Source organism: Passer domesticus, chromosome 4 (assembly GCF_036417665.1).
Source record: "Passer domesticus isolate bPasDom1 chromosome 4, bPasDom1.hap1, whole genome shotgun sequence".
Lineage (NCBI taxonomy): Eukaryota > Metazoa > Chordata > Aves > Passeriformes > Passeridae > Passer > Passer domesticus.
The window spans coordinates 41,693,960-41,719,776 of NC_087477.1; the positions used below are offsets into that span (position 1 = coordinate 41,693,960).

The 25,817-nt window shown below is 43.5% G+C and overlaps 1 protein-coding gene and 1 long non-coding RNA gene across 2 annotated transcripts; one reads left to right on the forward strand and one right to left on the reverse strand.

The window, feature by feature from the left end:
- LOC135299058 (uncharacterized) lies at positions 1–23,874 on the forward strand. The gene is made up of 3 exons (XR_010361079.1): positions 1–169; positions 20,251–20,397; positions 23,526–23,874. It is a non-coding gene; the product is annotated as an uncharacterized LOC135299058 (long non-coding RNA).
- On the reverse strand, positions 21,180–24,834 carry SFRP2 (secreted frizzled related protein 2). Its single transcript, XM_064417427.1, has 3 exons — positions 24,173–24,834; positions 23,464–23,544; positions 21,180–22,063 (listed from the first exon to the last, which is right to left on the reverse strand). The coding sequence occupies exons 1-3, from the start codon at positions 24,663–24,665 to the stop codon at positions 21,759–21,761; spliced, it is 879 nt and encodes a 292-aa protein (XP_064273497.1). The 5' UTR covers positions 24,666–24,834; the 3' UTR covers positions 21,180–21,758.
- Between the last annotated feature and the right edge of the window lie 983 nt (positions 24,835–25,817).

The window sequence follows — 25,817 nt, forward strand, 5'->3', positions numbered from 1 at the left end:
TCTACAGCTGAACCTTGGTTGCTTTGCTGCAACTTTTTTTGCTCTGGCCTCTTTGAAATAGGAGCCTTCCCCAGCATGCCTTTATTTTCAGGAGACGTTTTACATTCTCGATAAGCCTGGATAAGGCTCTTTTGGAAGGTACAGGCTGTTGCTGTTTCTCTTGCATCTAGTAAGTAGTTGCTGCTTTTTATTTTTTGTTCTTTTTGAGAAAGCTAATGAATGCCCTTTCCATTTAGGGCTGATTTTATGCTCCCTTTGACCTTCATTTCCTTTTTCTTTCAGAAAGAAACCAAGCTTTTCTTTTTTCACATGTTTGCAAAGCACTTTGAAGGGAAGGGTGGGAGTCAATCATTACAATCCTTTGCTTTATTTCTACTAACAGGGCTGTGCAATTCTCTCTGGGATCTCACCATGTCTGAGAATAGCATGACTGTCCAGAATAGGGATGTGTATATGTGCAAAGACCCACCATGACCTCAGACTCAGACAGAAAGTTTTGTCAGCTGATTCTGTTTACCAAGCATGATATGCAATGGAGGGCTGGCTATTTGCTTCATTTGGGCTCTTGGGACAGAAAATGGAAAACCAAGCAGTTTTTGATCAAATAAAGGGAGCCCTAGGTTTACCTCTGCCCCTGAAAATAGTGTGTTCTACCCCTTCATCTGATTTGCCTTTTGTTTTGCTCCTAAAGAAGAAAAGGTTATGGGCAGAGGAAGGAGTCTTCTCTTCCAGTATTACTCTGCTGTGTAACCTGTGTGGGAACCATACAGGCATAAACCAAGTAGGCAAAGGCTGGGTGGCAAGTAAAAAAATGTGTAAGCAAGCAGAAGCAGAGGGCTGTTTTTCATGAGTATGTGGTTGTTTTTCAAATTTCGACTTATTTCAATGTTTCTCACCAAATCAAACTAAAACTAATGCACATGAATGCAAGAATAATAATTGCCACCTGCAAGAACAGCAATGCAGAAGTCTAGACCTGCCTGTACTTAAGGGAGAAGTAGATTTTTTTTCTGTTTGTTTTCATCTCAAATAGATAATTTCCTGTATGCATTAACCAAGCTGTTTAAATCCTAAATATGACCATCATTACATTTTCTGCTTCTGAATCAGAAGGCTTTCTTATCTGATACAAAAATGAATGCTAGTTATTTTTCATTTATCTCATTAATCATCCAACTTTGTTTTTTACTGTTTGTCCTATTTGCTAGTCTTTGAAATATAGGGGCCAGATTTTGCCAGTTACTTTATGGGTAGAAATTTTTGACTTTTAGCATTGCTTTATGACATGCTTTTAAAGAAAGTAAGTTCATGCAAGGAGATCAACAGTGTGTTAGAAAACTATGCAAAAGTATTTGGATATGAAACATTAGGGCAGTTACTTAACACACAAACTTGGAAGTTTTTTTGATAACTCCCAAATTATCTGACATGGAATAAATGCAATAAACCCTCTACTGACAGAGACCCACAGTGACCAGTGTTCACTATTGTAAAGTAACACAGATAGGTGGTAGGTGTGAGAAAACATTACTCTCCCAGCTAAACAGACCATGAAGCAGAACTGTAAAATCTCAGTGTAAAATGAACTTCAGCTTCTGGTGATGCTATTTTTACTAAAAGAGGCTCTGCTTCAGTTCCTCTTTTACTGGAGAAGGAGCCTTTGATGCTGTCATGTAGCTATGCACTGGATGTTGAGGCCCCGATATGTTTCTGGTGCAGGTATTTTGTTTGTTTTTAAATGCAATACAAAAACCATTACAAAATCTTATTAAAGTGTTTTATGGTTATAGTAATATGGGATCCTCCCTATATTGGATTAAACATATTTAAAAATGTATTTTTTCTTGTATTGCTTATGTCACCTTGTTTGTGTGACTGGCTTCTGAAAATTAAAGGGTGGGAATGAAGCTTAATTTGCTGAAGACTGAGTTACACAAGTAAGAATTGTAGGCTACAGGCATTTGTTTTTGACAGTGGTTGATTCTCTGTAGTGCACACACTTTACTTAACTTTAAATACTTCTGAGGAGCAAAATGTCAAGGCAACACCAAGTGCATACTTTTTAGAACCCCCCAGGCTTTCCCAGGCAATATATTTTTTTATTCCTATATAAAAGCTATTCTCCACCTGACTAAAAGTCATGGCTTGCTGCTTTCCGCAGAGGCTTGGCTGTCTTGCTAGATGTCTTGTGTCCTGATTCCGACCTGTAACCTGAGAAGGATGTTGTCTTAAGCAAGGCAGCTCCAGATCAGCTCTTTCTGACAAGCCATTCACATTGTAGGACCAACAGTGGTTTTGTTTCCACTGAACAAGCATAATCTGTGCAATAGGCAAGGCTGCAACATCCAAAGTAAATGGAAACTCAGAAGAGGGCTTAAAGCCCTCTTTCTGCTTCCTTCTATATAAAGTGAGAAGTGTAAGGGGTATTTCTCTTCCTTCTAGAGTTAATAAAAGTTTCCTTGAGCCCCTAAGGAAGGAGGGGATTGTCTTAGAGTTATAAATCAGTCTCTTTTCATATCAAAGTCTGACTAAGCTTCTATGTTAGATCAGAATCTCATGTTCTTGTAGTTAAGAATCTTGTTCTTCATCTGAGCTTGACTCAATTAACCTGGATGTTCATTTCCCTCCACCCTGGTGTATTTTAGCCAACATTTCAGAAGTCAGCAGCACCTCCTGGCTTACAGATCTGTGTGTGCATTGACTGCAGCTCAACCACAACCTGAAATCAGGCTAAAGAGACTGACAGGCACTGTCTCTGTTCCTGGAAGGGAGATGCAGCATTCTGTGTGATGCCTGCCTTGGATGAGTTGCAGATCCAGAGCTTGTGTCATGGTGGCTTATGTTCAGACACAGCCAGTGTTAAACCAGTTGGGGTCCAGATTTGAGCAAGCAACCAGGCAAAAGCCAGAAACCATTCTTTGTTGCTATTGGTTACTATCTCATGTTAGCCAAAGCTTGCATCCTATTAAAACTTCTGACTTTGCAGAAATCTGGATATGGGTTTTAAGCACATGGCTCTTTCCCATCTCTTCTTCAGAGGAAAAGTAGCCACACTTCTTTCCATGTGGAAGGAACTGGTTAGATGATGGGTGCTGAGCTCAGAAGTTGCAGCGCTGCAGTGGGTGCCGGCACCAGCGCTGACCGTGTCCTTTCCCAGCCTCATGCGGGTACCGCGGACTCCGCATCACCCCTGCCCTCGGCAGCATCCCGGAGCAGCCCTGGCGGTCCCTCAGGACACAACCAAGGGTGCCCCCTTACGGGGAGCGCAGCGGCAAGCCCGCCGCCGAGACGGCGTGATTAAGGTAATAACTAATTAAGGAACTAGGAAAAGGTGAGGCGGAAACAGGGAGGTAACAGGCTTTCCACTCCACTCTCTCCCACTGCTCCCTCGGAGAAGCAGGTCTTAAGATGATGGCTAAAGCATAATTTGTTTTTGTTACACTTGCAAGGACAGGAAGCATTACATCCATTGCACCTTAAGGAAAACATTGCACTACAGCAGCAATCTCCATAATGATCACCGTAAAACCACTCCCTATTTTGTTTTTCTGAGGAATTGATTAAACTGACATAATAGAAATCCCAGTACAGTTTTCCAGGAAGAGAAAATTCCTTATTAAACATATTTCAGTGAAAAAAACTTCAAATGTTTATGGTGTTGCCATAAACAGATAATTTGATTATCAAAATATTTGCGAGCAATATGCAAATTACCTTACTTCCCTTGTTCCTCTGCTGATAATAAATCACTTTCCTGAAATGCATCAAAACAAATACTATAACTTCATGTTGAACTACAGCCAGATGAGGGGTTTCTTCCCTTCACCCTTACCATTCCCTTTGTCCCGTGAGTTGCTGGATATGTTGCTAAGTTCTCTGCCCTTCTTGCATGGAAAGTGCTTAGGAGCTTGCAGTACATCAGGAATAGTGGTCATGCAATTCCTTCAGAATGACTGACCAGCTGGGATGATGGGGTGTTCTAGAGACCTGCACCAAAATTCTAGAGACTTTCATCAAAAGGGACCTTGGCAGTTATCTGGACCAGCACAAAACAGAGTAAGGACATCAGGGCTGAGTCCAGCTGAATTATTAAAATCCTCATGGATGGGTATTTCTTCGTCTCTCCAGGCCTTCTTTGGCAGCAAATTCTCTTTTACTCCTTCAATACATGGGGGCAAAATCACTTGCAAAAAAATTAGCAAGCTGAGGTTTAAACAAAGTGTCTTCTAGGCTTAATCAAAAAGGTCTGGTTCTGATCATTCAGATGCTTTAATCCAGCAACAAGTACACTATAAAGCTCATGGTATAGCTCACACAGAAAGAGGCTAAAAAGTTGAATTTGAGTACTCAATGAAGTCTAAACATATTAGTTCTGGTTGCAAACTGAGTTCTCTTGGAGAAGGTGATTATCAAAGGTGGTGTTTGGTTCTTGTTTTTCCTCCCAAATCTTCCAATTCTGTAAATGTCTTTAAATTTTCTATAGAAATTATAAAACTGAAGGGGATATTTTTTTCTTATTTTTTACAAGTATTTATTGGTTTTTGATTTGGTTTTTCATTTTGTTTTGGGTTTTTTTCAGTTGAAATGCCCGTATGTGGTGGTGGCTGTTGCAGTTAATAAGAATTGAAGTGTGCCCCTTTATGTTGTTTTTTGCCATATAGACCTCAGGCCTCTGGGTGATGTGCCCTTGAGTTTTGCTCCTGAGTACTGAGGGATGTGCTGCACTTTTACCATCTGCCTTAAAGAACTGCATGGCACTTTCTACTCGTTTAAGGGAGAAACAGGGAATGCAAGTCAACACTCCTTTGGGGAGAGATGTACACTCTTAGAAGGATTTAAATATCGAAAAATACAACTTCACCCAGCAGGAACTTCAAAGCCGTGCAGGTGCCCAGTTGCCGTTCTGTTTTCTCAGCTCTTTTTGCTGTTTCTGTCATGAAAAGTGTAAGGCAAGAAGCTCCTGATCTCATGTCCTTTGAAGGTCAAGAGGATCAAATTGAGGGAACAAGGGTAAAGAAAACACTCACTAAACTTTTGCAGAGTCAAGTAAAGGTGTTGACAAGTCAGCAAATATGATAAAGCAGACTTGCTTTTGTAGTTCAAATGTATGGTAATGCATCTTTACAAAAATACTGGATTACACATCCGCAAACTCTAATCTCATTAGAGCTGAATTAAATTACAACAATTACATTATATAGCTCCAAGCAGAGATGTGTTTGAATTCACACTGCATAATTTATTTGTTTACCAGCTAGGAAGTGATAAAAAACTTGCAGATTCCGAAAATGCATTCATGTCTTGCTAATTGAATCTGATGTCTGTTGCCACTGTGCAATAAAACTGGAAATTGCTCGGGATAGTTTAGATCCCACTTAACATTGCACACCATAATTTGACTCTGCAGCAAGCTAGGAGTTAACCCAGTAGAGAGTTAACTTAACCCAGTTAACTGGGTCTTAATAAAATTAGTTGTATGTCAAAGACAGCAGACCATTTACTAGTATTTCATGGCATTGCATGCTCCTTTCCAGCTTACAAAAGTGAGGAAGTTATAGAAAATACTGACTTTTTTGTTGTTTATTTAGTTTGTTTTGTTGGTGGGTTTGGTTTTTTTTTTAACCCTACACATTCTGATAATGACATCTTTCTTCTATCTGTGCCAGAATTTTGATGTGACAGTGAAAATTTTATTTGGCCTCCAGGAAAAGAATGGATCCCTGGATGCAGCAGGGATCTGTAAATCAGTGTGCAATGGATGATCAGTGAATGTATGGCCATGTGCATGATTTGCCCTCACCGGTGTCCACTCAGTAGTGGCAAACTGACCTGGCAAAAAAGTATTTGCTGTAAATGCTAAACCCTCCTGTAACACAGAGTCTGTCAGCAGCAGACTCCGATAAAGACTAGATACCATTTGTGCAGTCAGGGCCTCTCTTCTGGTGGCTGGGTAAAAAGTACTTGCTAATGAGGTGTGAATTAACGTTATCCAAAAAATTGTGCCTGGATTTTTTGATACTAGTGCAGTTGTAATGGTGAATGATAATGATTAATGCACGGAGTTGCACAGAGAGCTACCATCTCACCCTTGCCTGCTGCTCTGTGAAATTCTGTGAAAGGTGTATTAGGTTGGGAAATAGTTGAAAATCTCTTGATGGCTCCATTCTTCTAGAGCAAAGGAAAAATGCACAGAGGCAGAGGAAGGCCTGACAGGCTTGGTTCCCAGGAGTGAGCTGATAAGAGAGTGGCCAGTCCTGCTGGGCTGGCTAGGAGGGATGGGTGATGGTAAGCCAGTGGGCTGAGAAGCACGGGTGCCTCTTTAGGAGCAGGAGCACTGGGTTTTCCTTTAGAGGTGCAGGCTTGTCTCTGCCTCCTCTTGCAGATGCCTGGGGTCCACACGCAGGACCTATGCTCCCTCCCAGTCTGTAGGACACCAGAGCTGAAAATGTGGCTTCTCATCACAGAGCCAACACCACCTCTTAGCCATGCACCTGCACATGCACACACACAACTGCAGCCAGACACTCCACCACGGCTGCCCCACACCTCCTGGCACCACCAGCCTCTCCAGCCACCCTCTGCCCTCCTGTGCCCTCCAGGACCATGCCACAGCCATGGGGACAGTCGCACCCCCTGCACCAGGTGGGAAGGAAGGTGCCACTGCCAGGTGTCCCACCCCAGTCCACGGTGTCTCGGTGGCAGTGCTGGCAGCCTGGCACCAAGAGTGGGCAAGGCTGCCCCCTATTCCATCTGACCCAGTGCAGCCCAAACCACCTCTGCTGGCCTCTCCACCCTCTGCTCTAAACATGAGGGAGGACATGTGTCTTCATCACTCTCCCTGCTGGGTTTGCTTCATGTGCCTGATGAGCAGCTGTGGGGAAGCAGCCTGAGAGATCTCTTGAGCAGCCTCCTCAAAGCCTTCCAAGCCAGCAGCAAATTGAACTTTATTATTGTTTGCTGTTGCCATGTAATGACTTAATTTTTTATCTAATGCATAGAACACCAAAATGGTGGTGGCCCATGGTCTTCTGACCCCTTCTGAGTCTATTATTGAGGATCTTGAAGAGATGGCCACCTTTTACAAGTCCCTAATCAATGTGTTGTTGTGAACTTTTCCTAGATATTTCCCTACATACTTTTAAAATATGTATATGTTTCAATACAGTAGGTTGTATGTCATAACATAATGCAGTTTCAGTGTATGGCTTCCATACTGGGCATTTAACTCAGAATATGAATCAAAATCTTTGCAATAATCTAAAATAATTAGATATTTTTCTGTTATAACAGGTTTATATCTCTAAGTGCTCTTTAAAATGCAACAGCAGAATCTCTTTAAAAAAATGGAGGTCTAAAGAGAATTTACCTCTGACAAAACAGAAATTTTGAAGGGAAAAGTTATATGTTGTTATCCTACTTTTCCCCTTTCATTCTACAGTGTTTTAAGAAACAGGAGTAGGCAGCCAAAATGGGACTGGGTAATAGAGGAATGTGTCTGCATAAACCAACAGCATCCAAGTTCAGTCTGTGCATGCTGTACCTTCGTAGCACTTACCAAGCAAGAGTCTGAGCACTTGGCAGAAATCTAATCAAAAGCAAGGAGCTGTGTGAGATAGTCTAAGCCAAATTTAAATTGTGTGCAATTAACATCAGGGGCTCTGTTTTTCCATCCCAACCTCTTGATGACCAGGCAGCCCCGTAAGTTGTTATCTTTAACCCACCAATCAACAGAACACAACAAACACTTTGAATTTTATTCTTTGAGCTTTTCCCTGAAGAATGCTTTTCCGGATTTGTCTTCTCATAAACTTGATATGCTTCAAAGGCTTGCTCTAGCCTTACAAGACAACAACTTTTTCTGACTGACTAGGCTGGATTCTGGGGCTCCTGGGAAGTAAAAAAAACTTGATTGTGTTTGTTCTTGGAACTTTTGCAGGAATGTCAGAATTGCTGAAGCTCTAGGCTGGGTCTGTCAGATAACTGGAAAATTCTCAATGTAATTACTACAAAACAATGCTGTAGTGGAAATGAAAACCCATTGGGAAAGTAATAGTAACTAGTATCTTTTTTATCTCATGATGCATACAATTTACCAAAGAAAAAAAAAGGCATAAAAATATTCATTGAATGCATTTATGGTCAAAGAATAAAGCAATACAGATAAAGCAAGATGGAGATCAGCTGGTTTCACTATAAGCTCAAATTACTGAAAATTGTTCCCCTCTACAGGCAATAAAATTTTGTTTTTCTAACTACCCCATAAAATGCAAAAATGGGACCTCTTTTGAAAAAGTTGAAAGGCTATTGCTTATAGTTGTCATTTGCACTGGTTAAAATTAAAAGTGCAAATTTCCATGCACTGAAACATGCACACAAACATACTGGTCTGTACATTGTCTCTTTTATGTCCAGTTTCTGGATAGTGTCAGATAAAAGAAGAACACTTTTAGCTTGTGAAGGTGTTCTTAAAAAGCAGCAAAACACACCAGACAAGAAATAGTAAATTAATCTGTCAAAAAGCAGGACATTAAAATGTGTTTTTTCCTCAAATCTGCAAAAGTTGGTGAAGCAAGCCTCTTTACTTCAAATAATGAAAATTCAAGGACCAATCCCTTGAATGATGTGACTGGTTTAGGAAGAGAAAATTTTCTGTAATAACAACATACTTCCTCTTAGTAATTTTAAAGTTTTTAGATACTAGGTTTTTCTATTTCTTTTTTTTTGTTGTTGTTGTTTGAAAAAGGAAATCTAAAAATGTGCATTTTATAAAATGAAAGCAGGTGAGATATTTATCATCTCAGAACCCCAGGATCTGTGCACCAGTAAAATGTTCTGGAAGACTGGTTGTAGGCCATGGTAAATGCAGCACATGCAGGCTTATCTTCCACACCACCACCATTTGGCATCTCTCCCACTGTAGAAATAGAAGATGGTTGTCACAGAGAAGTAACAATAACTTTGCTTCTGGTGGTGTTTATTTGGTCTAAGGCACCACTGGATTGGAAGATGGTAGTGGAGAGTGCTGGAAGGGCCAATGGACCAGGGTGCCATGGCCTTGCAAACTTAAAACCTGGAAACCAAAGAGGCACAGACCTGCCATTCAGGGAAGCTCAGGAAGGAGTAGGAGGGAGGAAGCTGAAGCTGGATGATAAGGTGCTGCACTAAAAAATGAAGATAAGAGGGCTGGGGGATAACAGGTGTATTTAAGTCAGAGTTTTGCAAAGAAATGAGTGATACACGTGTACCCTTAATGGTCCTGCTATCTGGTGTAGGAGATCTGCCTGAAAGGCACAGAGTTAGTTCTCTAAGCCCTTTATGCCTGCTCAGCTGGTGGTTGAACATACTGTGTCTGTCACCTCAGTGTATAAAGCCCTGGTGCTGCCGTCACTCACTGAAATGCAGCGTTGCTCCTGCTGAAGTCAACAGAGTGGAGCAATGTGGCTGCAAAGGCCTTTGTGGTGCGGGCAAGGAGCAGCCAGCCCATGGCTCACCGGGGAGGCAGCTGCTGAGCAGCCTGGTGTGTGTGCACAGCAGCTTCCCCAAATAAAACCTGACAACTGCAGCTGCTGCGAGGCCTCTGGAGCACTGCAGAATGCCTCATGTCCCAGGTCACACGCTGAAAGCCATGCCACCAAGCAGTCATGTGCCTGCTTTAGTTGTGTGGAAGTTGAAGGGAATTAAACACATCTTCAAAGTTTGGCATGTGCTCCAGCAGGCACACGGTCATTGTGCTGTCCTGCTGTAGGGAGGTGTATTTCTGTCTCACAACAGCTTGCAGACAGCAGTAATCAAGTCAAGGGCTCATAGTGCTTACTGCTGCGTTTTAGCTGTGTTCAGAAGGGAGCACATTCCATCTGAATGTATATAAGGTTTTACACCTCGGAGCAGCAACTGCCCTAAAGCTCCCAAATTTTCAAAGAGCTACATGGGGATTTATCCAGCCAAATCCCATTATAATCAATGGAAGTTGGGTGAATAATTACACTGCAGCTCTTTATAAATAGTGGAGAAGGTTGCCAGTTATTGCTGATTATGATGCTGACTTCTTGTAGATATAGATCTGTTGGGAACTGCACTTAGACCACCAGGTTATTTCACATATTGGTAAAGATTCCCTATTTACTGGGCATATCACTTCAAAGAGCTGAGGTTGATGACTTCTGGTCCACTGTGTTAGCAGTCCGTCTCCTCTCCATCTCCTGTTGTTTCCTTTCACAATCCGAGTAACAAAAAATGGTGGTGTAAATAGAGCTCCAACAAAGAGGTCTGTTGAGCCTGTAATGCTCCCCTGAAAGGAGGCTGTCTAGGGGATGAATGGAGCAGCCTCAGCCGAGCAGTAGCGGGGAAATAGATGACTTGGCATTGGACAGTGGCAGCCAGCAGGGTGCATATGCCCAGTGAAGTGACAGATAATGGTTAAGCTAGTCAGTTGGAGGGCTAAATGAGAGTATATTGTCTAACCCTGTAACCGTAACTAAATTGTAACCTGAAAAGAGTTTATAAACATCTGGCTGCTAGCCCATCTCTAGCGCTTCATAGCTAAATCGGAGGTGCAGGATTTTAATTGCTATTGGAAGTATTACTGTCTTTCAGCAGATTAACTGCATTTCAAGATAGTGGAGAGTATTAAACTGTGGTTAAAACATCTCATTTATGATTGATGCTATTTCCATTTGGAAACAGCCATTTATTTGGAAACTCATTTTTGTTTCATGGTATCTTGCTACTGATTTTATAGCTCTGCTAAGTATTTCGTACAGAGCCCTAGTTCAGTGGTACACCTTGACTTTAATAATTATTATGTTCATGTCTATCCAGATCCTCATCTGTTTAAACTTGAATGGAGTAAGTGACACATCTATATCTTTAGATTTCTCCCAAATTTAGCAGCACATGAGCACATTTCCCTGTATGCTCCTATTTTATTTTAATATTGCTATTCAGTAACAATGAGAAGCATATACTGGTTAGACTAATAATAAGCATGTGACCTCCTCTGCAGACTAGCTTTTCAAGCTTTTTATAGCTTCCATTATTAATAGGACAGCATCTATGTACACCAGATTTGTGTTGCAAATACTTACAATAGTTGGAATAATTTTCTAATTACTTAAACAATGCACTGTAGCGGTACCAATTGAAATTCCTGTAAGCTACAGGCTTGCTAATTGTTTCCTTTAGTAAACCTAATTTATAGGGCTGTGCAAATAGTTGCTGGGTTTAAAGTATTTTGGCAGCTGAGCTGCAAAGAAAATGTTATGGACTGAATGGAGACTTAATTTCTTTAGAATTGTTAGCACAGCACAAAGATTGATTTGAGGTTATAGAAACATTTTTTAACACCTGGCAAACTGTTTCATTTGGTTTTCATGTACATTTAATAAAAGAAAAGGATTGGATCATAAACATGAGAAGGAAGTAGTCCCAGCTCTCCCATTTTATCTGCTGTTTGAGTGAGTAGGGCAATTTACCTGGGATGTTAACAACCTAAATTCAAGACTCCAAACTGCTTCAAACTTTTTACTAAAATGTTTGCCTAACACTTGGATGAAAGTCTTAATGCTGGAAATAAAGTATTCTGAGGTGGAGATCTGTATCTTTCCTAGGACATCTAGATTTAAAAAATAATCCAAATGGATCAAGCGAGTAAATCAGAATTTGTGGGTCAGGTTTCTTGTGCTGAATCTTCTCTGTTTGTGCGTCTGATGTGGGACCATAGCACACCTCTACAGAGGTAAGAGAGAGACTAAGGATCAGAGAAGGACTCTGACTCTTCTACTTCATGTCCTCTCACTGCTGTGCAAAGTGGGTAGCACAGCCAATGGATTCTATAATTTTATATAATTTGGAGCATACCCCCCATTTGAATGTGTAGTTACCAAATTCTCTGGTTACTGGTTAAGGTCTCAGTGGGAACTGAGATGTGGAACACAGAGGGCCAGAGAGGACAGACTTGAACCAGGGTCTCCCACAGCCAGGACAAGTATTTGCCATCTTGTCTCACTTATCTCTTTGGGTGTGCATGCGTGAGTATAGCTAATGACAGTGTGCAAATCTGTTACCAAAACTGGAATACACAGTTTCAGAAATGTCCACTGCCAACCTTGGAAATGAAAGGGAAACAACACTAGGCGAATTTCCCCAATTTATTTCAGTCATCCAAACCAATAAACCATATAATGAAAAAAATGTTCAGCCAGCTGTACTTGATTAATGAAACTTCTCATAGTGTGAAAATTGACAAAGACCTTGGGTGTTCCATTTATCTGAAATTGCTATCAATACTGTAAATTTTATAATGTTTTTTGAAGAGGTTTTTGCTCTGGAAAATCTCTGACAAATATTGTACATTTGGGAAAGCTTGTTCAAAAAAACTTGCAAAAATATTTCTATTTTTTGTTGTTTTCTAGGTTTTTTCTTTTACTGGATCTGGACTGAAACCAGCAACTGACAAGGTTTTATTTTTCAGTCTTTCTGTAGACTGTGCATTTTTTGATAGACCTTGGGTTTTCTTCCTGTTCTTTAATATACTTGTGATTTAACTAGCCCAGTAAAGAACTTTTGGGTCTTTTTTCTCTTCTTTCTTTCTTTTTTACAGTACCAATGAAGATTTACTTGAGAACAGGTCTGCCATACCTTTGGTGCTTTACCCTGAATGTGTCTAGAGGAAAGTAAAATACAAAAAGAAGGCACTTTGCCAGGCAAGGACATAACTTTTGTGATTCACGTTCTCAAGGTCAAGTCTAACAAATCTAACTCTTCCCACAGATGAATATTTTCTTCCCCACACCCCTTGCTTTCTTCCTATCTGCAGTCTCCCTGCTAGCTGTAGCATTTATACCACAACACTGAGAATGAGCATGAAATGTCACGCTAACAATTCCCTTCTAGGGTTAAGCTAGTGGCAGATGACTTGAGGACCATGCAAGGCCTTACCCCAAATTGGGGGTTTGCAGTGACCTTTTGTATCCCTATCACTAAAGATAAACGTGAAGAACCAGCCCTCCTCCGCCTTCCCAGGGATCTGCACTCTTATCTCTAGTCGTTGCTCACCAACACTTTTATCTGTCAAAACCCTCTCTGCTGCCCTAGCAACAAGCATCCAGGCTCTTTTCCAGCTGACATAAGCTTCCTGCCACCTTTTGATGACAAGTGCTTCCAACATTTCCAGCTGTCAGGCTTTCAGCATCTGCTCCACATGTCACCAGGCTGACTTCACTGAACTTTGGGCAGCTTTGCACTTAGCCAGTTGCCTGACACTATACTTTGAGAATGACTTTATCCTGACCACAGTTACTTCTCCACCTCGTTATATACCCACACAATGACAATCAGGGTTGATGGTTTTTCTTCCCAATAGCTTTTGCTATTGCATTTGTATATAAATACATGTTTTATTCAGACTTAGTGAGCTATTGCATTTTAGCTATCAGCTATATTAGAGCAGTGGCTTCAGTAGGGCTCCATTAAATCTACTCATAATGCTTCTCTTCTACTTGGAGTTTGAGCAGGAGTGGTTCTTCTGAATCCTTGGTGTCTTTGACTTATACATACCATGAAAATTAGAAAATAGATTCTCTTGCTGCTGAACAGTCAGACTTCAAAATAGTCAACGCTGCTACCTCTGTTTCTATTAATGGATATGGAATTTTACTGCTTATTTCCCTAGGACCAGCTCTAGGCCATCATTTCACACTTCATTAAGTCCACCTAGAATATGTGTTGGTACCAAATTCCCTGGCAAATTTTGCCCTCTTCTTTTTTTTTTAACCTCTGTCTCCACACTATCCTTTCAATAGTGTGTCAGAAATGAAAGGCATCAGCCAGACGAGAATCTCCCACTGAAGTAGATTATGCCATTACAGTATTCACCAGCACCTCCTTCTTATCTCTTTTTTTTGAGTACTGCTGTGTGTAAAGTTTTCCACAAATTCTTCTAGATCCTTTTTCTCCTTGAGAGGATCAAAGATAGAATGAGTGTGAGAGACAGACAAGCAGGAGGAGAGTTCAGCTGGTAAATGCTGCAAGCCTGGGCCTCAAGCTGCTCAGTCTTATCAAGACTACCACAAGACTGAAAAGCTATATTTTCATCTCCAAGACTCAGGTGTGCTGAGCCCTGCCCTGCAGATAATAATTCGACTGGCATCTCCTGCCTGCTGCTCTCCTGGCTTGTGGGAGCTCACAGGCTGGAACAGCACCTCAGCCCTGGCTCCTTCTCCTGAAGGGAAGGTCCCTGGGGGACCCTTTAATGTGCTCCAGAGACAGGCTATACCAAGATGAAGTTGGTACTGCAAATGCTTTAGCTGCCCTCACCAACTTACCTGGGTGCTGGGCAAGCCACAGCAGTAAATCAAGGCTGAGCCTGCTGTAACACACTTGTTTCTTTGCAAATGTCTGGCCTGTTTTTGAGGTGCACTTTATGTGACCTGCCAGTGTTGCTTGGTCCCCATGCAGACATGGAGATGGAACTAGGTAGGTGCCCTGCTCAGCTGCCAAATTCATCACAAGCCACTCATGGTATCTAGCTGTTTTCATTCAGGGCTCATCTGGGGCTGGGTAGAAGAGCTGAGCCCACACACTGTCTGCCTTGTGTGATCCAGGAAGATGATGGGAGCACACATTTGGCAGTGGGGTGCAGAAAATGGCTGCTCTGTGGAGCGGCTCACATTTGGATGCAATATGCAAATGATAAATAAGTGTTGTTATTGCTGGGTGAACTTCACCCTAAGGTAGGTTGTGGCATGTCACCAGCATAGATGTGCTATATTGTAATCCATGTTCTGGATGTCTCTGGTGATCCTTTTGAGTTCCACATGTGAGGAAATGCATCTCTTTCATCCATTTTGAGAGCAGCTCAGCTGGTGAGAGCATGGTGCTAATAATGCCAAGTTCACTGGTCTCATTCCTGTATGATCCATTCACTTAAGAGTCAGACTTGATGATCCTTGTGGGTCCCTTCCAACTCAGAATATTCTGTGTACTCTAACAATACTTCTTTTATATTGCTCCTGGCTTTGTACTAGTGAGTTGCAGCAGTTGCAAGGCAAGCCTCAACAGCTAATGTAGCTTCCAGCTGTACTGTGTTGTAAGACACAAGTATTTAATATAAATCTTTTCTTGTTCATCTACTTAATGTAGCAGCACAAAGTTGAGGAGGATGCTAGTCTTCCTAGCAAGGTTTCTAAAGCTTAGTTCTGAATTGAGGGACTGATTTCCATGCAGTGTTTTCTTGTGAAGGCAGAGCTAGCTTTAGAATTCCAGAGGTACTTTATGAATTTACAAAGTCTGTTTCTGTAGGGAAGAAAAGATGTCTTATTTCAGCTCTTTGAGTAAGTATCATATTCTAGTCAAATGTTGAAACCAAAAAGTAAAGACAAATTTATCATTTCACATGTGTCAGATAGATTATAACACCACTACTTGCTAATATTTGCAGCAGTGTAGGTCCCATTTCCAAAATCCCTGGGTGCCCCAGGTACATTAAACTCTCTAAGGATGTCTTGCAGTCAGATTTTTAAATATATGTGGGTACCTCATGAAACAGATAAGCATCTGTAGGCATCTAACAGGATTTTAAATGCCTTCTTACGTTGTTTCCAACAAAGTTATTTTTTTTCCTCCTTCTGTTGTGTAAGTTACTGTAAAAATCAAAACCTAAGAATACTTTTGGAATCTTTGAACTTGTGCTTTAGTAGATGCTTTTGAAAATCCATCTCTATTTAAAACTTCCCATTGTGTGAAAAAAAACCCAAACAACCCGCCATTCATATCACTGGGATGATTGCAGTGCTACAGATCACAGAATGTAAATGTGACAACTTTTCCCATATCAAGGAATTCAACATCTGAAGGTAACAGGCTGTGTGAGGCGAATAGATTATCTTCAATTTCTTTTTCTTCCCTTGCTGAAAACAAATGATTAAACTTTCTAATTCTTAAATGTGGTGTGTTTTCTTGTCTTTCCTAATTCTTTTTTTGGGGAGAGTCGCCCCAGTTCCTGAAATTCTACCTCTCAAAGCGCTTTTGCCTTACCTGCTACAATTAAGCTATTGTTTTTTTTTTTAGGAAAGTGGCCTGGCTTAATTCAGGTTTGTGCCTCAGAGTGAACTGAAATGATTAATAGCTCTGTGTGTGCCTAATGATGTGAGCCCTGCAGCCACTAAAGCACCTGTCTCAGTGTGTAACCAGCCTGGGCTCCCTATGGTGCATGGCTGCAGATTCACATAACAAAAAAGGCAATTAGACAATGTTAGGGATTTGAATTTAACTAACAATGCAGGGAAATTGCCAGGGAAGGATTAGTTATCTCTTGCCTGATAAAAACAGGTATCCTGGAAAACTTTTTAATTGTCCTTCCATAGCAGCTCCATATGGAAAGTTTTATGTCTAATGAAGACTGTCAGGGTTAAGCTCTGAAAACAAAGATCTGGAAAGCTGAAAGTGTTCTTAAATTAGCATTTCTGCTACCTTCTTAGATCAGTCCTAAATCTGCCAGTTGCTGCTAGTTTTGGCACTGCCTCTAATGGCAATCTGTTGTGTCCAAACAGAAAATTCTCCACAACACCAGCATCATTTTGTGGTCTGAAAATGACTCCAAAAGGATGATCTGCAGCATCTGGATGTTGAAAGAGCTTAATAGTATTATAAAATTAATAGTACTGCCTTATTGTGGGTCTTAGAAGGTATATAAGTTCTTTCTTGTGTCTGTGCTGTGCATACCTCTGACTTGTGCTGGTCCTTCTGGCCAGACAGCTGCTCTGTGTGTGTGGTGATTGGTTTTGAAATTTGCTCCATCAGCTGCTGCACAGTGCAGCTTTCTGTGCTAGTTGGTTATTTTGATCAGTTGTGAGAGCAATGGGCTGGCTGGCTGATTGCTGAGGTGTTCCTCCTGGCTGGGTGACAGGCTTGCTGGCTGACCCCGGCCAACTGGCTTTAACTCCAGTGGGGGATAGCTGCTAATATTTTCCAAGGCATCTAGGTGATTTAGGAGCCCATGGCTCACCCTGAAAGCAGTTGGTGCATTTGGAAAATGTTACTCTATTAAACTCACCCCAAAGGGATATAGTGGGGGCTAATTTATGTTTGCAAGAGAGCTTGGGGTCTTGGATTCCTGTGATGTGAATATCTTGCACTCTCCTCTTCGTACAGAGGCAAGCAAGATCCATTCCTGTGGTTGCTTCACCAGACAGTCAGGCTGTGCTAAAACTACATCTGCTGATAAGAAAGCAACTTCTAGATAAATCATATAGGCAGGACTCTGAAGCCTAGAAATAAGAACTTCTGGCTCCAATAACAAAAGCCTGGCTTCCCAGCCTCAGGAAGGCTGCCTACTGCTCTGGTAGCAATCAATCCATCGCCCTTCCTGTGGCACTGCCAACTGTGGCTACACGACAAAGGCTGTCAGAGCTGTGGGTTTGGTGAGGATGGCAGTGGGCTGCCAAAGCAGCCAAAGACAAGCTGCTCTGCTGGCTGCAGGGGGGATGTTCTTGTCCCAGCAGGCACCCAGGGGACAATGTGGTGGTCCTCTTCTCAGATTTGGTGGCTCTGCTCTTGGTTGATACCCTTGATGGTTGAAGAGAGGTAGAGACACCTGAAAGAGGGTTGAGAGAGGCACTTCATGGCCCAAGACTGGAGAACAAAGGGTTATAACAACAGGGAGATGTGCAGGAGACCTGGCCACCAAGGGAATGTGTTTTCTACCTGTTTATTCTTCATTCTTGCTCACCTATTCCTTAAATATCTTTATATTCTCCTGCTGCAGAACAGGTATAGTGGCCTGAGCCATCCAGCATGTGTCTGGGATGCTCCTTGTGGCATCTGACTGCCCTTGTGTACTCAGAGAAAATCATTAGTTAAATTTACATGTCTCTTGCTGGATTTTCTGCATGGGTCTTTTTAAGTCTTGAGCCAGTCATTTGGATTTTTGTGGCTTGTGTGTAGTAATACTCCATGAGTTCTTTAATAAACCATTCTGAGGGCAAAAGCGTCTGTATGAGAGGTTAAGAGAGGGGCTGGGTGCTTTCTCTGTGAGTGTCTGAAGGGAATGAGAAGTGAGGGAGAAAAAGGATTAAGAAATAGTTAAAGGATAAAGAGAACTATCAATAAGAAAGAAAGGAAAATACTGAGGAATATTGCTGATGGGTTTTAAATTTGAATTTGGGCAGGCATTTTTTTTACACACTTGAGGGGAAGAAGTTGGAGGCAGCCTTGGTTGCTGTTATGCTTTCAAATTATAATCTAAGTGCTGCCTTGATTATACATCATTCTGATTGCTGTGGTCTAGTGATTAGAGCACAAAACTTGGAGAAAAAATACTCTGTTTTTCTTGACTGTAAAAGACTTGCTGGGTGGTTTTGAATGAGTTATTTCACTTCACTGTGCCTCATTTTCCTGATCTGCAAAAGAAGGATATTAACGCCTATTTTTGTGAAGGCAGTCTGAGAAACTAAATGGAAAATTCTGTATAAATGTCAAGTGTCATTACTATTGTTCTTAAACTAATCCATTGTAGTCAGCTGCTTTTATAGTTTTTATGAAAGCAAATACAATGGAAGCTACATAATTGGCTGCATAAAAACCTTGTTTTATTGAGAAAAAGACAAAAAGTGTCTGAAAAAAATGCAGCAGTGGATTGCCTTTTTTCATCAATTGCAAAAAAACTTTGTTAGGAGTGAACCATACCAGGTAATAAAGTTAATCTGAAGTATATGTGACACAATTATGAGAAGTAACAGGCTCTGACAATTTTTGTTATATGCTTGGTTCACTCTTTTCCTGGCACAAAGATTTTCAGTTATTTTTGAGCAAGTAAGAGTAAAAATGTATGTGTTTAATTCTTTGCCAGTATCTGAGAGGTGAAGTTTCCTCAGGCTGTGACTTTAAGATCCTAATTTTCAGTTGAATAGTTTGCAGTGTCTGGCTTTTACCCCACTAGAAGCTGTACAACAAACATTGACACTTCTTGGTGAGGCAGATATGACCCATCTTTAAATACAATACTGTTAGAACAAGGTAATGGAACTTTGTGAAAAGGTGAATCCCATGACTTTTCACGTTCACCTAAATCCTGTTTGTCTGAAAGGTAATCCTATCCCTGTTAATTCACCTCAAGAGTGGACAGTCCCAGTGATTCAGCCAAGGGCAGAAGGCTCTATCAGTAGGGCATCTGTATGGCAGGGTGCTCTTAATCCAGGACGTTGATTATACTAGCAAAATTGAATGTTTGCCAGTTAACTTTGTTCTCCTTCTCTTGAATTTGTCCTGATATGAACAGGATTTTGCCGGTGTAACTGTGTTTATGGTGTGATAGAGGAAGGGGAATGTGGTATGAGGTTTTTCTTTAAGACAGGGCACTTTTGATCATAGGTGGTATGTCTTTATATATTTGAGTAATTTGGCAAAAGTCTGTTATATGGTCTTGGCCTTAACATGACCCCAGAGTGAGCAACTTGTGACCTGTCTGTCCTCATCAGCATCAGTACTGCTGCCTTCTAGGACAGCCCAATTAAGATAATTTTATGGCTGCTGTAGCACAACTTAGTATCTGTAAGGCAGGCTGTGTGCAACAGTCCTGGCTGCTCATTTTCAGTCCCCAGTGACTGCATTGCAACAGCCTCCTCTTCAAAGTGCTTTCCTCTGTGGGCACACATGCCTGTTTTCTGCAGGTTCATCTTCACACAGCCCCTCTGTGTCTGTGAGCTTGTTCCCACTAAACCCAAGGCTGTTCAGGTACAGGCATTACATCATATGCTGAGCAGAATGGGTAGAGTGATAAAACACCTGGATGCAAATGGCTCTGTAAGATGATGGACAGAGTGCTGGTGCTAAAATAATTACACCATAACATGAAAAGAGTTAAATCTGTTTCCTGGTAAGACAGGTTCATTCAGAAGAAAGGTTTTAATGACATTTCAGCAAGGTATTGGCCTTTAAATACAGATACCATTTCACAAAATAATTAAGAGCCAGTTTGAAGTGGGGATTTTGTTTGGTGGTTGGTTACTTTTTTCCTTTTGTAAATTAAAAAAAAAAATTCTTGAACTTTTGAGTATTGCTCTTTTCTTGCATAGTCAGTATCCTACCGCTGTTTGTACCAGGTGTAGTGAATACATTAAGACTGTGGGAGAGGGCAAATAACTATTTTTTCTGAAACAATGTACATGTTGAATCTTTCCTTTTCATCTTTTGATTCTGATGATGAAAAATAACACTAAATTTATGAAAATAATGTGATTTTTTTTTACTTTACAGAAAAGTATAGTGTTGGATTTGTATTCTGTTAGTGAAGAGTTAACATAAAATGTTGTTCTTGGGAATATGGGACTGCTCATCCTGTCAGTGAAGCTAAGAAGAATTTTCTATGTGTAACAGCACTGGGAAGCAAGACTATTTTTCAGGGTAAGTACAATAAAATTCAGGCAATACTCTTCATCAGAAAACATTTGTAAGAAAAATGCTGAAAAACATTCATTTAGTTACACTATTAGGTATCTTTTATTTTCTTTCTCAATAAGTATAGTGAGTGTACATACACACAAAAAATGCCTTGCTCTACCATTATTCTGAACTGCAAGTTGCAAACGACATTTTTCTCCTTAATATGTCTTTTTCAAGAAATAGAAAGAGGGATTTGATTTTTAAGACAGTGGTCTCATTGCAATTCCATGTCAGGAAAGTCCTCTGAGAAGATGAGAAAATGCAGGCAGTCGAACAAAGGAGCCACAGAAAAGAAGCCTCATCTCCAAGCGCTCAACAGACACACATTAAAATGAGCTGACTGAACCTCAGTCCTGTGTCTTGTGGGCTCATCTTCGGGGAAATGAGGTCTACTACAGATTTTCTGATTGCAGCACTAGAGGCTTCCTTGTGCTTTTCTACTGGCCACTTAGGGTGGAATGACAAATTCTGCTTTGCCATGACAAAGTCCAGTTGGACATCTTTCTCCCAGTTCTCCCAAAATGGATTAAAGTGAATACAGACAGAGACAATGAGTAAACTATGATGTAAAGTTTATATACAAGAATATAACATTTATCTGGAGTATTTACAAGGTTAATTAAAGCAATATTTTACAACTCTTTCAGATTAACCACTAGGTATATTACAGTTAAGCTACAGATAGTTTAATTTGCAAAATAATTAAAAAAAAAAGTTGCATTCAGATCAACCAGCTCCAAAACTTGTTTTTTTGGTTTTTTTTTTTTTTTTTTTCCTCTGAGAGAGAAGGGCTCAGACTTTTGGACAATAAAACGTGAGAATGGTTAATATGCTCTTACTGGTGCCTATGTATCACATGCAAGAGTCGTAAGGTGACCTTTACAGCATTAATGGGGACGGGAGGATGTGTCACTGCGGCGGAAGCGCGGTGCCCATGGTGACAGGCCAGCCGCGCGCTCGGCTTTCTCTGCGTCTCCTGCTGTGGCACAACAAACATGCACGCACACAGAGGAGCAGCAATATAAATGAACCAGCATTACCAAAACGAAGAGGGAGAGACCTCAGACCAAAGTCACGTCTGCAACCATAAAAAACCCCCAAGCTTTAAGCGAGATACTTTAATACTCCCCAAAAATAGTCATTATTTTTGTTTTATTACATTTTAACCTATGTACAAAAACTGAGGGGTTCTTCCCCTCTCGGGCAGCTGTGTCTCGTGCCCACGGGATCTTGAGGCTCACAGGGGCCAGAGCAGGAAGGAGCTGGAGGCCCAGAGAGCTGGGACAGGGGTGGCTGCTGGAGGACAGCCAGAGCCGAGGCCACTAACACTGCAGTTTGCGGATGCTGCGGGAGAAGCGCTTGAAAGCCCGCTGCCCTTTCTGCCACCGCTTCAGCGAGGTGATCACCAGTTCCCCAGCTTGCTTCTGCCCCATCACCAAGTAGGGCACGTTGATGTCGTTCATCTCATCGCAGGTACACTGGAGGCCACCTTTGAGCCAGAGCACTATCTTCCTCAGATCTCTTTCTGTCAGCCCATTCAGCTTGTAGATGGTTTTGCTCTTTGTTTCAGGGGTGATCTTGGTATCCCCATTGATGTAGGCAATCTCCTTCACTTTTATCTTCAAGGCTAATAGAGCGAGGGGAGGGGGAAGTGGGGAGAGGGAGAGAGATTGAGAGGTTTTTTTCCCATTAGTGCACATAAAGGGGACCTGGGGAGGGAGGTGCTCTATTGCTAATTAAACTGTCAGGGCTGACAGAAGAGGCAGCAGGTGGCTCCATTTCTAAAGCCACAAAGGGCATGCAAGTCATTTCAGTTTGAATCAACCTTAGGGTTGAGGTTTTTTGGATTTCTTTTCTCCTCTTCCCCCTCCCCCTCTTTTCCCTTCCATTCTAAATTAATATTTTTTCCAGCTTTTCTCCTGTTTGCAACAGAGAGAGGGCAGGTTTGCTACACTAAGCAGAGCACCATTTTTTTTTGCTGAGAGAGGGCAGCCTTCCTGAAAATAGCGTTTGAAGGGGAGGTGGGGAGGCAAGTACCTAGACCTAATCTGAAACCTGATCTCTGCTGCAGCTCAAAACTTCTACACTTAATTTATTAGGCTGGAGAGGATTTTAGGCAAACCTGTAAGGAAATGATATTTCACATGCATTGTTTTTTTGAAAGAATAGATCCCATGGAGGGCAAATTGGTCCAACAGCTGCATTCGATTTGGTAAAATAACTAGGAGGGGGTTACAGGGCTCTGTAAGAAGCTGTGGGGCATGTTTAGCTTAAGGAGGATTTATCTGAGTGCAATTTGCCAGGCCAAGACTATTGATTGTTTTAGCAATTATGTCCCACAATCATAGTTTCAGGTTTTGGGGGGGATTTTGTTTTCTTTTCTTAAAGAGAGACTTTTGAATTGTTGTAGATACTTATACTACAAATCTGTTTCCAGGTATTAAACACTGACCTATTGTAAAAGGATTCCCCTCCTTATTCCCTTTTGCTCTTGAAATGCTAATGTGTGGATAATGTGTCCTTCAGTTGTCTGTGTTGAAGGGGCTTTCTTGTCCTCTTCTAACCCCAGATCTTCCCATTAAGTTTATATCCCCAATTGTCTGTGCATTACCTTCTCTGTCAAATGATATATAGAGCTTCATTCTTAATCTGCAGAGAGAGTCTTTCTTACGATACACTGAGATTGGTCATGCGGCTCTGTCTCAAACATCTAAATGAAGCTTTGCTCTACTTCTCCCCAGGCAATAGTCTGCATGAAAGATTCTCTCTTTTTTTTTTTTTCCCTCTCTCCTCATTTTACTTTCTATTGGGTTTGCCAGCAACATAAAAGAGCACTACTTCAAAACAGTAAACAGAAAAGAATGATAAAAAGGGCTACTTTTTACTCCAAGGTGGAATTTTGTGTTTCTTGACCCGACGGTCAAAGCTCTGCCTTTATTCAGGCACATCTCTTACTGATTCCACTGGGAGCTGTACCTGATCCTCGACTCTCAAGTTTCAAGCAAGAGGAGCTCTGCTTCCACTTACCAAAGTCGTTTTTGCAGAGGTTTTCCACGATGTCATTATCATCTTCATTTTTGTTTTTGCAGGCGTCACAGACCTTGGGTGCTGCAAATGTAAGCAACAGTCCCCGTCAGACCCGGGGAGAAAGGAACAGCAGGTGGCGTTGGGAACCCTTTGGGAAACGCCAGCTTTCCATCCCTTGGCCCCAGAGCCCGCTCCTTCTCCCCCCAGCCCCGAAGCTGCCCGGGCACTTTGTCCCGCCTCATCCTGCGCCAGACCCGCTACAGGGGTCACGGTGGACTTTTAAGGTCACGCCTCAACCAAAAGTTTTTGTTTCAGCGGGTAAAAAAGTACAAGGGGAGTGGGGAGGGAGGTCGAAACACGACACCGAGCACCCCAGCTCCCGCTACAGCGGCGACTCTCGTGCAAGGCCATCGACCCTCTGGATGCCGCGCGGCTCCGGCGCCGAATCCCAGACCTTTTCTTTGAGGATGGAGATGGGTGCAGGCCGATGACAGTTCCCCGACGGAGCCTGCGGGTTCCCTGTGCCCCTTGGAAAAGCCTCCCTGAGCCTGGTCTGCGGCCACCTGCCCGGTCCCCCCGTCCCGGAGCGCCGGGCCGTGCTGCAGCTGAAGGCACACGCCTCCGCTCCCCTGAAAGCCGCGGGGGGACCCCGCTGTCGGGGCTCCTCACCGGGGCAGATGCTGCCGGGCCGGGGGCCGCTCCCTCTTACCTTCCCTGGTGACGGGGAGGATGTGGTCGCTGCTGGCCAGCGGGATGCAGAGGTCGTTGTCCTTGGGGAAGCGGCTGCAGTCCAGCATGTCGGGCCAGGGGAAGCCGAAAGCGGACATCACCGGGGCGCAGCTCTCCTTCACCTCCTCGCACAGCGAGTGGCAGGGCTGGATGATCTCGTCCAGGTCGTCGATGCAGACCGGGGCGAAGAGGGAGCACAGGAACTTCCTGGTGTCGGGGTGGCACTGCTTCTGCACCAGCGGGATCCAGGTGGACGCCTGCTCCAGCACCTCCTGCACCGTCTCATGCCCCAGCAGGTTGGGCAGCCGCATGCTCTGGTACTCGATGCCCCGGCACAGCAGCATCGGGGCGGGGATGGGCTTGCAGTTGGAGCGCTTGTAGGAGAAGTCGGGCTCCCCGAAGGGGAAGAGCCCGGCGGCCGAGCCCATGCACTGGGACGCCAGCAGGAGCAGGGCGCAGAGGCGGCGCTGCATTTTGGGGCGCGGAGGAGGTGGAGGGGGGGCTGGCGAAAGGCTCGGGGGGCCGGGGTGACGGGGCGGGCGGCGCGACGCTACCTCAGCCGCAGGCAGCGTCCCCCAGCCCGGACTCCTGCTGCCAGGCGGGGACGGAGAGTCTGAGCGAGATGCTGGGGCAAACGGGAGTTTTCTGGATTTTTTTGTATGCAAATAGCAGGGGGAGCGGGGGCTGGGAGGAGCCTGGTGACAGCCATCCAGAAAGGATTGGTCACTACTTTCTCGGTCTGCTTTTGCTCAGGGGGATTGTCTTTTGGCAGGAAATCTTTGGAAGGAACATTACCGTGCGAGCACGGAGAAGGAGGGAAAGATCCCGGCGAACAAAGAGCCCCGAGGAGCTCCTGTGCCGGGCAGGGGCGGCGGGAGCTGGAGGTGAGCTCTGCCTCTGGCACGGCTGCTCCGCGCTCCCCCGGCACCCCCTGCCCACGTTTGGAGTTCTCTCATCGGGAGATGTGGCCGGGCCGGTTCCCGGGCACGGGGCGAGGCTGGCGGCTCCCTCATCCCCCGGGGGTGTCTGGCACCTCCGCTCCGGCCCCTCCTTGCGATGCTGGCAGGGCTCGCCCCGGGACTGCCGGCACCCCCGGCCCCGCTCCGGCTCGGCAGCGCCCAGCCCTGGGGACTGCCAGGCGGGGCCCTCCTGCTGCCCCCAGCCCCTCCTGCTGCCCCCCAGCCCCTCCTGCTGCCCCCAGCCCCTCCTGCTGCCCCCCAGCCCCTCCTGCTGCCCCCAGGCCCTCCTGCTGCCCCCCAGCCCCTCCTGCTGCCCCCCAGCCCCTCCTGCTGCCCCCCAGCCCCTCCTGCTGCCCCCCAGCCCCTCCTGCCCGCGGAGCCGGGCCCTACAGCCCCTGGATGGCCCCCGACTGGCAGTGGGGGATTTCCCCGAGTGGAAGAAGCCAAGTGCTTTCGAAATTCTAGCACGTTTTTCTGAGGCTAAAAGGGCCTGGCTCCGTGCAGAGTAGGCACATCCCTTTCACTTCACTCCTGTCTTCACCTAGAAACTCCCTTAAAAAATTGTGTTTGTGTTGATTTAACACCAAGGGGAAGACAACAGACAAGGGATCACAACTCAGCTTCAGTGTGCTTTGGATAATTCTTGGATTTTTAGTAATATTATTT

Excerpts from the sequence above, each read along its gene's own strand:
- SFRP2 (XM_064417427.1), bottom strand. The coding sequence starts at position 24,665 with ATGCAGCGCCGCCTCTGCGCCCTGCTCCTGCTGGCGTCCCAGTGCATG. Across the intron at positions 23,545-24,172 it reads CCTCCCCGTCACCAGGGAAG|CACCCAAGGTCTGTGACGCC; the intron begins GTAAGAGGGAGC and ends TTACATTTGCAG. Across the intron at positions 22,064-23,463 it reads CCTCTGCAAAAACGACTTTG|CCTTGAAGATAAAAGTGAAG; the intron begins GTAAGTGGAAGC and ends TCGCTCTATTAG.